The sequence below is a fragment of the Mesoplodon bidens genome (assembly GCF_964165515.1).
Source record: "Mesoplodon bidens genome assembly, chromosome: 7".
NCBI classification, from domain to species: domain Eukaryota; kingdom Metazoa; phylum Chordata; class Mammalia; order Artiodactyla; family Ziphiidae; genus Mesoplodon; species Mesoplodon bidens.
The window spans coordinates 80836343-80852243 of NC_138164.1; the positions used below are offsets into that span (position 1 = coordinate 80836343).

The 15901-nt window shown below is 38.5% G+C and overlaps 1 protein-coding gene across 1 annotated transcript in view; it reads right to left on the reverse strand.

Moving 5' to 3' along the window:
- Nucleotides 1–4848: 4848 nt before the first annotated feature.
- MAML2 (mastermind like transcriptional coactivator 2) overlaps nucleotides 4849–15901 on the reverse strand; it is a 366311-nt gene continuing 355258 nt past the window's right edge. Inside the window, exons 4-5 of the mRNA XM_081241478.1 lie at nucleotides 14314–14425; nucleotides 4849–9142 (exon numbers count right to left, since the gene is read on the reverse strand). Coding sequence (XP_081097604.1) covers nucleotides 8124–9142; nucleotides 14314–14425 — 1131 coding nt within the window. The 3' untranslated portion in view covers nucleotides 4849–8123. The remainder of the gene's footprint in view (nucleotides 9143–14313; nucleotides 14426–15901) is intronic.

The window sequence follows — 15901 nt, forward strand, 5'->3', positions numbered from 1 at the left end:
TTGCCATAAATTGATTCACAATAGTGAATATTATATTTCTTTTTAATTCCTAATAATTTTTTTCTCTCTTTTTCCTTTGATGAGTCTCTCCAGTAGTTTGCTAGTTAATATCTTTAAAGAGTCAACTTTTGATTTTGTCAGTTCTCTCAATTGCATGTTTGTTTTTGCTTTTGTTTTTATTAATTAAATTTTTTCTATTTTTATTATTTACTCACACTTCCTTTAGATTTATCCTACACTCTTTTTCTAACTTTTCAAGTTGGATTTTTAAAATTCATTCTGAGCCTTTTTTCTAATGAAAGGCAATTAAGAGAATAAATTTCTCTCCAAGAACTGCTTAACCAACATAAGTTTTCTATTTTTGTTTAATTACAAACATTTTCTATATTTTATTAGTTTTTTTTAACATCTTTATTGGAGTATAATTGCTTTACAATGGTGTGTTAGTTTCTGCTTTATAACAAAGTGAATCAGCTATACATATACATATATCCCCAAATCTCCTCCCTCTTGCCCACCTTCCCTATCCCACCCCTCTAGATGGTCACAAAGCACTGAGCTGATCTCCCTGTGCTATGTGGCTGCTTCCCACTAGCTATCTATTTTACATTTTTTTCATTGATCCATGAGTTGTTTAGATTTTCTTTTTTTTTTTTTAATGTCCAAGTGAATGGAGTTTTCCCATTATCTTTTAAAGTGCATTTCTAACTTAAGTGAATTGGGGATGGTGAATGTGGTCAGTATAATACTGATGTTTTGAAATTTAACAAGGCTATTTTATGGCATATAATGTTATCAAATTTATGAAAATTCTATTCACACCTAAGCTTTTACTCAGGACAGTATTCAATTTGTGCTGATATTTCTAAGCTTCTACTTCTTTCTGTGTATTTCATTTAAGTGTATTAAATTTAGGTATTTTTTGTGTCTGTTATTTTCAACATCTAGGTCTTCGGCTGTCTGCTGTTTATGCTGGTTCTCACTCATGATGCTTTGTTTACTTGTGTGTTTTGTGATTTTTGATGATGGATCTGATTCTAGTTTTCTTTGAAATTTTGTGGAGATTTTTTGAAAGCTCCTAAGAGGAATTGCATTTTTTTCTGTCTGTTTCCTGAGGGTGTACCCAACCTGGGGACAATTCAAATAAAATTCTACACTCAGGTTTTTTTTTTAATGTGTAAACTTTTATGAATACAAACCCAAACTCATATGAATGCTGACTTTGGTTATATGTTTCCAGGGAAGAATTTTTCCCCTTTGTAACACAGCAGGGTTTATTTCATTTTCACCCTTACTCTGTGGTTATATTCCTTTGGATTACCAGCTTTTTGCAGGGGATCTTTTAATTGGACTCCTCACCTTGAAAGTTCCCTAGCCTGTATATCCTGTCCCCCACACCCTGTGAAGTTGCCAAAATGCAAGTTCAGGGTCTCCAGAGTTCAACAGAAACTGTCAGGGCCAAAGCTGATATTGACATTTGCTTATGTCCGAGGATTCCTGGTTTTACTTTATTTCTGAGCATGGCATATTGGTTTGGTGGTAATGCACTGATCTATTTTTTAAATGCCCCTTTATTTATTTTTTATTTTTAAAATAGTTTGATTGTGATATAAATCACAGACAGTAAAATTTATCCCTTTAATGTGTCCAATTCAGTGGTTTTTTCATATACATATTATATATGTATGTGTATGTATATTTATCCTACTACTTCTGTGGTTCTTTTTCTCTGGAGATATCTGACTAATACAGCTATCTTTTCATTTTATTGATAGTCGCCTTGGATCACACAAGTTTTTGATTTTGATGAAGTCCAATTCATCTATTTTTGTTGTCATTGTTTCTATGTTTTTGGTGAGAGATCTAAGAAACTATCTTGCCTAATCCAAGATCATGAAGATTTACATCTTTTTTTTCTAAGAGCTTTATATTTTTAGTTTTACTTTAGGTCTCGTGAACCATTTTGAGTTCGCTTTTGTTTATGGTGTGAGGTAGGAGTCAAAACATCAATTTTTTCAATATGGATGTCCAATTGTCCCAGCACTATTTTTGGAAAGACTGTTCTCTCCCCTTGAATTGTCTTGGCATTCTCAAGTATCATTTGACTATAAATGTGAGTGTTTATTTTTATACCCTCAATTCTACAACATGGAACTTTATGTCTACACTTATGCCAGTAGCACATGGCTTTTATTTTTGTAGCTTTTTAGTAAGTTTGGAATCTTCCTTTTATGTTAAAATTTAGTATTTTAGTTATTTAATCAGGAGGGCCTTTCAGTGTACCTTGCAATGTATATCATCTGCATACCACCATAAATCTAAATCAATCACTATTTATTCATTCATTTATCACAGCAGAATGCCTTTAGTGAAAGCCCCAAATAATTTAACTTAGCTTTCATTTGATTTCTAATAATCTATTTCAGATATACAAAAAAGCATTTAAAAATAACAGCCATGTAGTCTTCATTCAGCTTGGAAAATAACGTAACTTGAGTCCTTTGTGTACACCCTCTCAATCACATTTCTCTATAATCCCTCAAAGATAATTAACATCTTGAATTTATGTTTATCATTCCCATACATGTCTTTATATTTGTATTTACATCATTTCCAATCACCTGTTCCCTTGCCATCCTCTACTACAGGGGCTACAACTCTAAATACTTAACACCTAGCCTCTCTTGAAGATCTGAAAGGCCATAGACACAGTCATGGCTAATAAGGTATGGTAAAATCTCTGAGTAGGGGTGACCTTTCCCAAATGGAAAGGTAAAGATTTTCTATAAGCAACATTTTTTTGCTCTTCATAATTTTTCCTATCTATTTTTCCAGCTTAGAACATAGACACGAGCCTAAGGTAACTACCTTGTTACCACAAGGTGACAAGAATGAGGAAGAAGACTCCCTCCTTCCCTCCCTCCCTTCTCTTTCCCACTCTAACTCCATATAGTTTGATTGTATTAATACTCCCTCTGCCTCCAGGGATAGGCACTTGACCCGGGACTGGCCAATCAGACTGCAACTCCTTGGCCAAAGTGATTGTCCAGGGATGGGCACATGCCCTAATCAAAGCTTGTGAGATGTAAAGTTGGTTCAAGCTGGATGTGGAGTTATGAAGATATAAGTCTGGAGCTTCTAGCAGCCATCTTGACACCATGAGAGAGGGGCCTGCCTGAGGATGGAGCCAAGACTCAGGAAAGCAAAGGTGAGGGACAAAAAAGAACCAATTCTTTTTTTTTTTTTTTTTTTTTTGCGGTACGCGGGCCTCTCACTATTGTGGCTTCTCCCGCTGCGGAGCACAGGCTCCGGACGCGCAGGCTCAGCGGCCATGGCTCACGGGCCCAGCCGCTCTGCAGCATGTGGGATCCTCCCGGAATGGGGAACGAACCCGTGTGCCCTGCATCGGCAGGCGGACTCCCAACCACTGCGCCACCAGGGAAGCCCCAAGAACCAATTCTTGATGACGTTGTTACCTGCTGGATTCAGCTGTGTCTAAACCCAGAACTATCTCCTGGCCTTTGCAGTTATGTCCATCAGTAGATTCCTTTCTTTAAGCCTATCTGAGATATGTTCTCTTTCCTTCCTTCCTTCTTCCTTCCTCCTTCTCTCCCTTTTGCCGAAAGAACCCTATGAAAACCGTCAATGGTTTTACAGTCTTTTATATATTATTCTCTCTTTCTCCTTCCCTTTTCCTGAAAGAATTCTAAGTATTGTAAAAAGTTTCTATATATTTATGCAAAGCCTGGAGCTAATTCATTTTGGTAAAAAGCAAACTTAAGATGCTATTTATGTAAACAAACAAAAGCCCCCTTTTAATATTATTGCATGCAGGTCAGGGACAACAGCATTTACTTTTAAAAATCGAAGGTCAATATATTTTTTAATTCTCATGGTATAATGTTTTAATAATGTTTTTATTGCCAGTGAAGTTAACAGTAGGGCACTACCTGCACTTTGTCTGTTATAGGAATTTAGGAAATGTATTTAAAAGATGTTACACTGCCATTTACAACTGACGAAAATTCATTATTATATACCCAACAGAGTACGCTACTCAAAGTATGGGATTTCTTCTCCCTGTTAGGCAAATATTTTCTTTATGAAATTCTATGATTTCACAAGAAGATGACCATTTAATATCACATCCCAGGTTTTGATCTTCAGGACTTGGACTTGTATGTAGTCAGTGGGCACCTACATCTACATTGCCTTTCTATTAGTCCACAGACTAGTTCTGGCTTACTTTTGATGAAATCTGATTTTCATCTGATTTAATTTTCAAGCAGAGGGGTGCTTTGCTAAATAAAGTTGACTGGCAATCTGAAAATTTTCAAAAGGTTGATTGAACACTGATTTCTATTTTAAAAATGATGCTTCAAGTCTCTTTGGTTAACTTTCCACTTAGCTTTAGAAAAATTGTTTGGAAAAATAATCAATCATAGAGTTTTAGAGTTGGGACTATCTCAACCCCAAGCCCTCATTTTTGAGTGAGGAAACACAGACACAGAGATATAAAATGGAAATAGCAGATACAACGTTTGTACTGCCTTTGCAAACACAGAGGAGGAAGAAGCTGAGCCTCTCTCTCTTTTGCACTCACGTCTACCCTCTCATTTACTCTCAAGAATCCTTCCCTGGGTACATACTAGGATTGACTGGACAATTTTAGAATTACACATTTCTTTCTCTTAATTTGTATGCCTTTTAGTTATTTTTATTGATGTTGATTTTGTTTACAACCTTCTAGAGTCATTGGACAGGCACTACATAAAATATAAATTTTATTATTGCTCCATTAATAATGCTAATAAAATTTTATTATTATAATGCTAATAAAAAGGATAATGTCACACATCTTTTTTGGTAGAGGGGGAAGGGACAATGGAACCCCAGCAACATATTTCAACAGTGGAGCAAGAAAATTTGATAGAATGGTTTCCCTTGCCTCCTACAAAGGCCCATCTTTCTCTCAACCTCCTTGACTCCCAAGAAGGACTGTGTAAATATGCTCAGTGAGGCTGTGTTTACCTGGCCCCATGTTCACTCAGCCTGGTCTGCCCAAATGCCACACAACAGGCCAGGCAAAGGTCCACTGTGCCTGAGAATTAGGCTGTGTTTCTCCAGTATTTAGTAGTTGCTGTGCATATGGGATCTCAATACAAACTTTCTAAGAGAAGTAAAGAATATTGAAATGAGTCACATCAGCATTTCACTAGTATTAGAAGCTTCCCAGAGAATAAATTTGCCCATCAGAACTTTCTGTGATAGAGCAACAATATTGTTGGTGACTGAAAGCATGATTTCATACAAGAGAACCACTTCTGAATTTTTTAAACTATTTTTTTAACACATGAAATTACACGCGATACAAAATACTTGTCTTACAAGTTGAAATCTTTACAGTTATGGGTACAGTTACAGTAATGCAAGTAATATTAGTGCATTCACTTAGAGCAGAGTTATTTGTCTTCATTGGGCTTAACACAAAGCCAAGAATGAATTATTTACTTAAATGACTTTCTAGTCTTTGAATTAAAAAAAAAAGAAAATTACTTCTATCTCGTGTATGATGTGTCAGAATGATAAACAATGCCAACAGTTAAGTAGTCTGGTATTTCTGTAAAAGGGAGATTGTATTCCATAGCTTTTAAGTTGTAAATCCTTAAGTTTTGATTGCATATGTCTATCAAATCGTCATTATCTCAGCTTTCAGGAAAATTATATCATCTTTGGTAATAGGCTATCAACAAACAGAAACTATAGACTACACCATTTTTTCCAAAGAATCCTGTATTTTAATGAATAGCTGAATAAATAGACATTAATTATGAAATTCACATTAAGATAGAAGAAAATCCAAACATTTTGATTGTTTTATCTCTTAAATTTGATAGCTACTACAAAACATATTATTTATGTTAGGGTAAAAATAAGCTGAATCACAGGAGTGTAACTGGGACGTGCTGGCAGATATATACAGTAACATGGAGGAGCCATAAAATAAAAGTGTTTATATGTACATAACTTTTTCCTTACGTTTTTGCATGGAGAAACACTGTTTTATAAAATGGGAAAACACACAGTAGACCACATGCAACAAGGACCAATACAATGTGCACAGCAGAATAATCAAACAAGACACAACTATGGGTTTAAAAAAGAATTTGGGAGCAGAAAAAAAAAAAAGGAAAGAGTTGAAACCTGGAATGCTTTCTTATTGAGGTTTCAGAATATAAATTTGTCTAACAAGCCTCTTGATAGTTTTCAAAAGTTCCCACTTGACCACCTAGGGTTGAAGTGTAAGAGCTAAAAATAAACCATCATATGATACAAAACTTTGTATATTAGCATACAAAAGGTAACAATTTACTTTTTGTATAAAATATAACCTTTTGATAGTATATTTATTTCACATATGTATAAATATAACCCAAAGAATATGCTTTAAGTATTTCTACCAAAATATTCTTTACAAAAGTTTACAAAACAAGTAATTTATTTATATTTACAACCTAGCACAGAAAAGATTCCGGGCCAGTGACGTTGGTATTGTGTAAAAGAGAGTGCTTCTAGACATTTTAAAGATTGCAAGAGGGCTTTGCAGAACTTTCAAAATGTGTTCTTTTTAGAAAGGTATTTAAAGAGTTATTAAATGATTTCAGTTAAATATCACTTGATAGTTGAATACGAGAGTGTATAACTAAAAAAGCTGAAGATAACCTGTGTTCCTCTGTAAAGAGGAAAATGATAGAGATATTTTGCATACATCCCAAATCAGCACACATTTTCCCCATTTTGCAGCTGATCTGTTACACAACTCAATAGGAACTCTTTCTTTGATACAGTGCTCAGCCCTGAGGGAGAAAACCTGGATATGAAGGGCCCATCTAGCATGTGGCAATGATTCATCACATCAGGGACAGAAGAATGAGTAGACTGCTATTAATAGATCACATTCTATTTAGCTGTTCACCCAAATAATGTGTCCACATAAGGCCAGATTATTTTTTGTCTCAATTATGCTTTCCTTCAAACCCTATGAAATAGATTTGTACACACCCATACCCACCATCCCTGGTCCTGACCTTTTGCTTCTTATCTTCAACCAAGACATGATACCTTCTACAGTCAGCTTTGGTCTCCAAACTTCCTTTTCTTACAAATCAGTCTCTGGTCATCAAAATAAGCAGAGAGGGCCAGGCTCAATTTCACTCAGCTTGGGGACTAACCAGCAGTCATCATCACAGTAAGCAACACCCCAAGTTATTTGTGGTCAAATACATCTCCTTAATAGCAATGACAAATGTGGTGTTTTCTCTTTTAAGTAGTGAAATCTGATGCAGACACGTGCACTAATATTTCAGTATGATTAGGATAGGTCACGACTGAATCTAAGATTCAGAAACTGGATTTGGAAATTGGTTGTGGAAAAAAGTTGGCCATCTCTGCGTTCTTGTTTCATCACTAGACACAGCATCTTGAAGTATAGGATATGTGGGAAAACTGAAAAAGTGAGGGGATGAATCTGGGGAAGAAATTCTATAGTCCACTGGGTGTTCTCTATGTTCTCCAGTTTTTGTTTACTTAGGACAATGTTTGGTTACTGCAAACAAATCTGTAACATTTCAATCTACCCTGGAAGTTTTAGGAAACCTAAATGAAAAGACAGAGTGGAGGGATTAAACCACACTTACATATCTGTTAGAGCAAATTAAGGAATTTGTTGTTTGTTGCTTGGAACTAGTACCTCCGCATGACGTGGGGTTTAAACAAGCCAGAAGTTCTATTACTTTTCTTTCAGGGAGAAAAGGAGCTTGGGAAGCTTATTTTACACAACTAATTACACATCAACATCACAGTTCCGTTTGGATAAACTGGATACTGTGTCCTGGGGTGTAGACAGGGAAAAAGTGATCCCAATGTTTTACTTCCAGGTTTGAGATTTAAAACAAGCATTTGGACCAAAATGTTCACCGCTACAGTTACTTTCTGCTTTCCATTTTTAAGCCAAGGTATCTTCATAGAGTTCAACTAAAAGTCAACAGTTTGGCCTTTACAGAGTCCTTGTAAAATACTGCCTTTTAGTGCTTGGAGTTTGTGAATTGTCTCCCTTTTCTTCTTTAGGAGTTGTTCCCCAAGATTTCATCAAGGTTGATGTCTTTCATCCAGTCATCATTACCAGGCTCTGTCTTCAATAAAGAATCAATGAAATCAGCATCACTGTTTAGGGCAGGGCCCATGTTATCAGTCTGTTGGTTGAGAAAGTCAAAAGCTAAGTCATTGCCATGGTCAGTTCCTTGAAAAGCCCTGGAACTTTGGTTGGGTGAAGGAAAACTGCCAGCTGTCAGGGATGATGGCTGGCTTATGCTTGTCCTCGACTGACTCAACCCTGTTCCTGACTGGTTCAAATTAGGCAAAATCTGTGTGCTTAGCTGATTGGGTCTGAGATTCAGACTTCTGAGTGGACCCATGTTTTGTCCATTTAATGTCTGGCTCATTTGGTTCATGGGTCTCATTTGCACTGCTGGTGTTAACTGATTAGGGGGAGCCACTGCTCTCTGGGAAAATTGCTGGCTACCTACCGCCTGTTGCAATGACTGGTTTGGAGTATAGGCTGTAGGTGTGCCTGGGGGGAAGCGGACTCCTGTAGACTTCAGCGCTTCCTGCTGTTTGGTTGTTGCTTCTTGAGAGGCCCAGTTTGGTGCTGTTGCGTTGGATGTGATCATTACATTCGACGTTCTCTGTGCTGGCATGCTTGCCATACTATGGGTTAAATTTGGTCTTAATTGTTGCGAATTGCCAACAGATCCAGCTCCAAAAGTGGCCACATTATTATTATTATTACTGGGCCCTAAAGTGGGTGGCCGGGGCATCAGAGGGTTGTTTTGATTTGCTATCAATTGGCTTGGGTTTCTGTGTTGGGTCAACTGACTCATTCCTGAAGTGACGCTGTATGTTCCAGGTTGATTGCAAGGCAGATTCCCATACATCCCTATGTTCTGAACTGCTGTGGATAAGGATGGCATTCTTGTCCCATGAGAAGTAGACATGAGGCTGGAATTTGGAGTTAAAATGGTGTGTGTTGAAACTGGGTTTGCCAAAGCCTGGTTAGAGTTTAAACTCACTGTTGATGAGCCACCTGAGAAAAAGAAGATAATTATATTAGTTCATAACAGTAGGTTATCTCTTCTCTTATAGTGATTTACAGTAGCTTATCAGCTCTGAGACTGCCTTTGGGTGTAAGAACAAATAAAGAGAAATAATGATCATAGCATATTATATAAAAGGAATAAGAAGTTTTTTGGGGGAAGTATCACCCTAAGTTACCCCTTAGTCAAGAGTTTACACATTATAGAAAGAAGACTGAAATAGAATGGTTCTATTTTTTAGGCTTTACTTTATTCTTCTTCTGGAATCATTGAGGGGCAGTGATAGTCAACCTTCCATTTTGAATTAGCTTTACTCTGTTTCAAGACCAAAGACTACAACTTTGATTATCCAGCTGTCATGAAATCCATGCTACTGGTCACCCCTGGGTCCAAATTAGAACATGTGGATGAAACCTATACATGGCTACTAGATTAATGGTGCAAATCTATGGCCTTGAAAATCATGTCCAGTTTTCATCTGCATCCCCACTCAAGAAGCTGCCATAAGACAGGTAAATTCCCATCTCTTCAAACATCTGGAATTCAATGTAATCCATGCTCCAGTGATTATTTCCATACAGAAAGCACTCTGCCCTAGGAGGATTAGTCATTATCGCACTGTTATCCACACATCATGAACTACTTTCACTCACACCATTTCCTTCTCATATGATGCCCTTCTTACCTCACCAAGCCCTATCTTTTCTTCAAAGGCTCAGGCCAAGGTCCAAGTTCCTTCATTAAGCTTTCCCTGATATTCCAGCCTCCTCTCTCAAGCTGCATTTGCTCTTTCAAGTTTTCATTTAGCATTTAACTTCTGTACTGGGAAATACATGGAGCCTCAAAGTGCCAGCTAGTTATGTTGATACCTGTAAATAAGTGATTGAATGTGGGACCACTCAATCACAGTCTGCTGAATGAGGAGTTTCCACCTATCGGACAGTGATTAACTGACACATTGAAATCTTCCTGGCTTGAGGAGGTTAAAATCATCATGGCAAGACATCTTGAGAGGCAAAAATGGAATGCCAGAAAGATAAATAAAAGTGCCTGCTGGATGATAAGTTCCATGAGAGAAAGAATTTTTGCCTGTTTTGTTCACTGTCATATTCTCCAAGTTCAGTGGATGGTGCAAAGTAGGTATTCAACTGATATTTATTGAATGAATGAATGAACGAACAAGTGAATGAGAGATTAAGGCAAAGATATAACTTGGAGAAAGATACTCTTTTAAAGTACTCTCCCAGCAGAGAGGCAGGGAGGCCCAGAGAATCAGAGATACTGAGAAACAGAGAACTAGACACACATATGAGTATCAGAATGGCAGTATGAGAAGAGAGCATGGTTGCAATTATAACCCTAGCATATCCCCTACTGCTTGAGGATAGCTAGCTTGGTACACACCTTGAAAGACTGAAGGCCTTGCTATTTGTTTTAAAATATGTCCCCACTAAATTACATCCCCCTTGAAGGCAGGAACAGTCTCTTTATCTCCTTGTATCTCCAGGTTTAGCACAAGGCCCTCACTATGTAGGGCAGTGTTTGATGAAGAGGGATCAGAGTCAGATAGGAGAAACTTGGACAGTAACTCAGAGTTCATAGGCTGCTAATGAGATTAAGCAATATCAGCTTGGTATATGAAGGTTTCATGAGAAGAGAATTTCCATTATGGAAATGCTATGGAAAAAATTTCGAGGCTTTAAAAATCACTCCCTCTAGGGACTTCCCTGGTGGCGCAGTGGTTAGGAATCCACCTGCCATTGCAGAGGGCTGGAATCTACCTGGTCCGGGAAGATCCCGGGGATCTTGCCAGGGAGCAACTAAGCCCATACGCTACAGCTACTGAGCCTGCGCTCTAGAGCCCACGAGCCACAACTATTGAGCCTGCGTGCCACAAATACTGAAGCCTGCATGCCTACAGCCCATGCTCTGCAACAGGAGAAGCCACCGCAATGAGAAGCCTGCACACCGCAACAAAGAGTAGCCCCCACTTGCCGCAACTAGAGAAAGCCCATGTGCAGCAACAAACACCCAAGGCAGCCAAAAATAAAAATAAATAAATTTATTTAAAAAAAATCACTCCCTGTAGGTGCCCCCTATTTTAACAATATTCCCTGAGAAGGTTTATGAGGAGAGCTGTATTTTTAAACAACTAGAATAGGGAGAATTTCCATAAAGATAAAAAAATATTAATCACAGTTAATATTTAGAAGCTCTTAGTATGTGGTAGAAATTGTTCTAGGTGTTTTTCATACATCATTTTTAATATTAACAACTGGGCAAGGTGATTATTATAGTACTGAGATTGAAATAAAAAATGATAAAAGAGTTTGTGTTGTGCTTGTTGTTTATTTCATTCTCAGAAGACACGTGAAGTACAGTGCTCTAGAGTGGTGATTCTTACCCATCTGGGGGTTAGCAGCTGGTTGCTAAGGTCACCTCCCTCAGGAAAATGCCCATATGCACTATGGAAGAGACTTCTAGGTCCCTCCCAAATACCCAACCTCCCTGTCTTCTTTAGAAACAGAGCCTTGATTTTGCAACAATGTGCCCAGCTGAAAAACCACATTTGCCAAACATCCTTGCTGATGGGGGGTCCATATGAATAAATTCTGGCTAAAGGCAGAAGTTACTAGGTGATGGACTTCCCTGGTGGCGTAGTGGTTAAGAATCCACCTGCCAAGGCAGGGGACACGGGTTCGATCCCTGGTCCGGGAAGATCCCACATGTTGTGGAGCAACTAAGCCCGTGTGCCACAACTACTGAGCCTGCGCTCTAGAGCCCATAGGCCACAACTACTGAGTCCACGTGCTGCAACTACTGAAGCCCGTGTGCCTAGAGCCCATGCTCTGCAACAGGAGAAGCCACCGCAAGGAGAAGTCTGTGCACCGCAATGAAGAGTAGCCCCTGCTCACCACAACTATAGAAAGTCTGTGTGCAGCAACGAAGCCCCAATGCAGCCAAAATTAACAAATAAATTAATTAATTTAAAAAAAAGAAGTTACTAGATGAGTGTCCAAAAAAACCTACTTTGAAAAGGGAATCTGACTCATTTGGGAGGCCATTTTACCTTTTCCCCTCTTCCCCTCTTTCACCTTTCTATCTGGAATATGGATATGAAGACTGGTGATGTGGTGGCCACAAGGCAACCCTTAGGATGGAAGCTATATGCTCAAGAAGGTGGGGTAGAAAGACAAAAGAAGCCTGGATCCCTGATAACATGGTAGAGCCACCAAACCAGCCTTAGACTGCTATCCTTGGGAATCTTTTATATGAATGGGAAAAGAAAAGCACAGACATTCACCTTGAATTTGATATAATATTTCAGAGGGCTCTTGGCTTCCCCCAAAGCCACTGATAGGCCATGATATAAGAAGCCATGTTCCAAATGATACCCATATTGTCTTTCAACCTCCTTGAGGACAGACTCAGAGAATCCTCCTTTTGCCCTGAAGCAAAGCAATCTTAGAGAGTGGAATATATATATCCCATTCCTAATTTTAGTGGAAAGAGGCAATCTGGTGCATTTGAAAGTGTTTAAATAAATGAGAACAACATATTGATTACTACACTTAACAGGACCAGAAAATATTAATAAACAGAAATATTCACAGCCCCTCCTTCTTTAGAGAATCTCCTTTATGGCCTTAAGCAGAGAGAATTTAGGAAAATAGAGGACAAGCTTAGTTTACATGAGAAGCTGCAGAGAGTTCTGGGCAGAAAGGCTCGAATAGATGCTGACTAGGGGAAGGCAGGGGTAGCACAGGCTATGTTTAAAAGAGGTTCTTTTGGAGTTCAGAGAGTGGAAGGGAGGGATTTTAGGGGTAGTGTCTGCCACTTATGCTATATTGAGATACCCATTAGGAAGTTTTGCTTTATTTTTTGGTTTGTTTTTTTGTTTGTTTGTTTTTTAACATCTTTATTGGAGTATAATTGCTTTACAATGGTGTGTTAGTTTCTGCCCTATAACAAAGTGAATCAGCTATACGTATTCATAGATCCCCACATCCCCTCCCTCTTGCGTGTCCCTCCCTCCCTCCCTCCGTATCCCACCCCTCTAGGTGTTCACAAAGCACTGAGCTGATCTCCCTGTGCTATGCGGCTGCTTCCCACTAGCTATTTTACATTTGGTAGTGTATATATGCCAATGCCACTCTCTCACTTCGTCCCAGCTTACCCTTCGCCCTCCCCTGTGTCCTCAAGTTTTTGACCCACCTCCTAGAGAAATGGAAATAAAACAAAAATAAACAAACGGGACCTAATGAAACTTCAAAGCTTTTGCACAGGAAGGGAAACCATAAACAAGACGAAAAGACAACCCTCACAATGGGAGAAAATATTTGCAAACTGAAGCAACTGACAAAGGATTAATCTCCAAAATATACAAGCAGCTCATGCAGCTCAATATCAAAAAACAAACAACGCAATCCAAAAATAGGTAGAAGACCTAAATAGACATTTCTCCAAAGAAGATATACAGATTGCCAACAAACACATGAAAGGATGCTCAACATCACTAATCATTAGAGAAATGCAAATCAATGATACAATGAGGTATCACCTCACACCGATCAGAATGGCTATCATCAAAAAATCTACAAACAATAAATGCTGGAGAGGGTGTGGAGAAAAGGGAACCCTCTTGCTTTATATTTTAAATGCAATCCACCTTTGGTATTTTTGAGAGACTTCCTAAAGACTTAATTTGCTTTTCAATTATTTTTTGGTGATAGGGCTATCTGTCTTAGGGAGATGAGCCCAAAGGTGGAGATGAAAAGATTGGGTACTATGTAAGTTACAAATGTGACTATGAGGGAGAAATGTCTGCTTACCTTACACTATCTGGGTCAGGATATGCTGTTGGGAGGAGAATGGTTGAACCTAGCAGTTAGAAAATATTTATGCTTCTTTGACTCTCACAAGTAGTCCTGAGAGCAGTGAAATATGTGAATAAGGAACAAAAATAAGCAAGAAAAACTGATGAGTAGACTAAAATAAATTCCAGTTTGGTCTTGATCTGAAAGTTAAATGGGAGCTAGAGAAGGAGTCTAAGAAACATGTTACAATTAAATATGAGATGGGGGAAGGAGAAAATACTAACAACTGAACAGTTTTCTTCTTTGCACCGTTATGATTTTTATTAATTTTTAAGAACACTTACCAGAATACTGAGCTGTTGGCTGCATGTTGCCCACATTTCTTCTTTGGTCTTTATAATCTGGGGGTGGCCTTGTCAAATGTCTGTTTATCTGCTCTTGTGGAGCAATTTTCTCCTTGAAAACACAAATGAAAACATATTAAACTGCATTGTTACTTTCTCAGTTGTAAAAATGTATAGATTCAAAAAAGTAAGAATATAAGAAAAATTTTGCAGTCATATTTGCGAATCATGGATCTTACTTAGTTTTTATTCATGATTTGCAGTCATAGTGGTGAATCATGGACCTTATTTAGAGACAAAACTTTTCAGTTTCAATTTCCTGCATGAAAGTGTAATTTCTACCCCTCCTTAACATTCAACATGTGTTTTGGGTCTTGTAACTACTCTCATTTTCTTTATTTTGCAATTAGCTTTCAGCGAGAACAAAATTTCTATGAATTCTGAGATGAGGATTTCTAGTTTTGTTTTGTAGCACACCTGATATACTTTGGTACCTATATAAAATTTTGGTCCTACCAAGTGTGTAAGGTGTAGGAATAAGATTGCCAGATAAAGTGCAGGACACTCAGGCATTCTATATTTTTATTTGCTAAATCTGGCAACCTGAGATTGGAGGAGATAACCTATCAGATAATGATATAGGCATTCTGTGCATATTACCTATTTTTTTCCCCCTCATAAACAACCATTGAAAGTAAGTATGGTTATTCCCACTTAAAAGATAAGGAAATGGAAGCTTCCTTAGGTTAAGTAACTTGCCCAAGATCACACAGTGGTAGAACCAAAACCAAATCCTGAGTTAAAAACTTAGGCTTTCCAGCCACACAATGCAAGGGCCTCTTGCTGCTTCGTTTCTCTGTGCCCCATTCTCAGAGCCCAGAAATTTCCCAGTCTCCCTTCTTTTCTTCCTTCTGGAATCAGCCACCTTTAGATCTTTAGAGTAGGTGAGTTTGGGGGCTAACAGAGGAAACAGGGGCGTTCTTTTTATTTATTTATTTATTTATTTATTTATTTATTTATGGCTGTGTTGGGTCTTCATTTCTATGCGAGGGCTTTCTCTAGTTGTGGCAAGTGGAGGCCACTCTTCATTGCAGTGCGCGGGGCCTCTCACTATCACGGCCTCTCCTGTTGCAGAGCACAGGCTCCAGACGCGCAGGCTCAGTAATTGTGGCTCACGGGCCTAGTTGCTCCGCGGCATGTGGGATCTTCCCAGACCAGGGCTCGAACCCGTGTCCCCTGCATTGGCAGGCAGATTCTCAACCACTGCGCCACCAGGGAAGCCCAGGGGTGTTCTTTTTATAGTGTCAGTGGCCTCAGCCAAAGGCTACCAGGAATGTAGAGGGAAGAACAAATCTGACTCCATGTTAGATCTGGCCCTTTTCCTGTGCTTAGTCCTGCTGGCTCTGAACCTTTTATAAAAGAATGTTGCCTACAGCCTGAAATATACAGGATAGCCTATTCTCAGGGCTCTGACCTTTAAGAGTCCATTCATATAGAGATAGAAAGTTACAGAACAGAGAATAACATTTGTCTTGTTGGAGGTTTATGGGAACATCTTGACTTGACCTACATGGATAGCTGCAAAAAC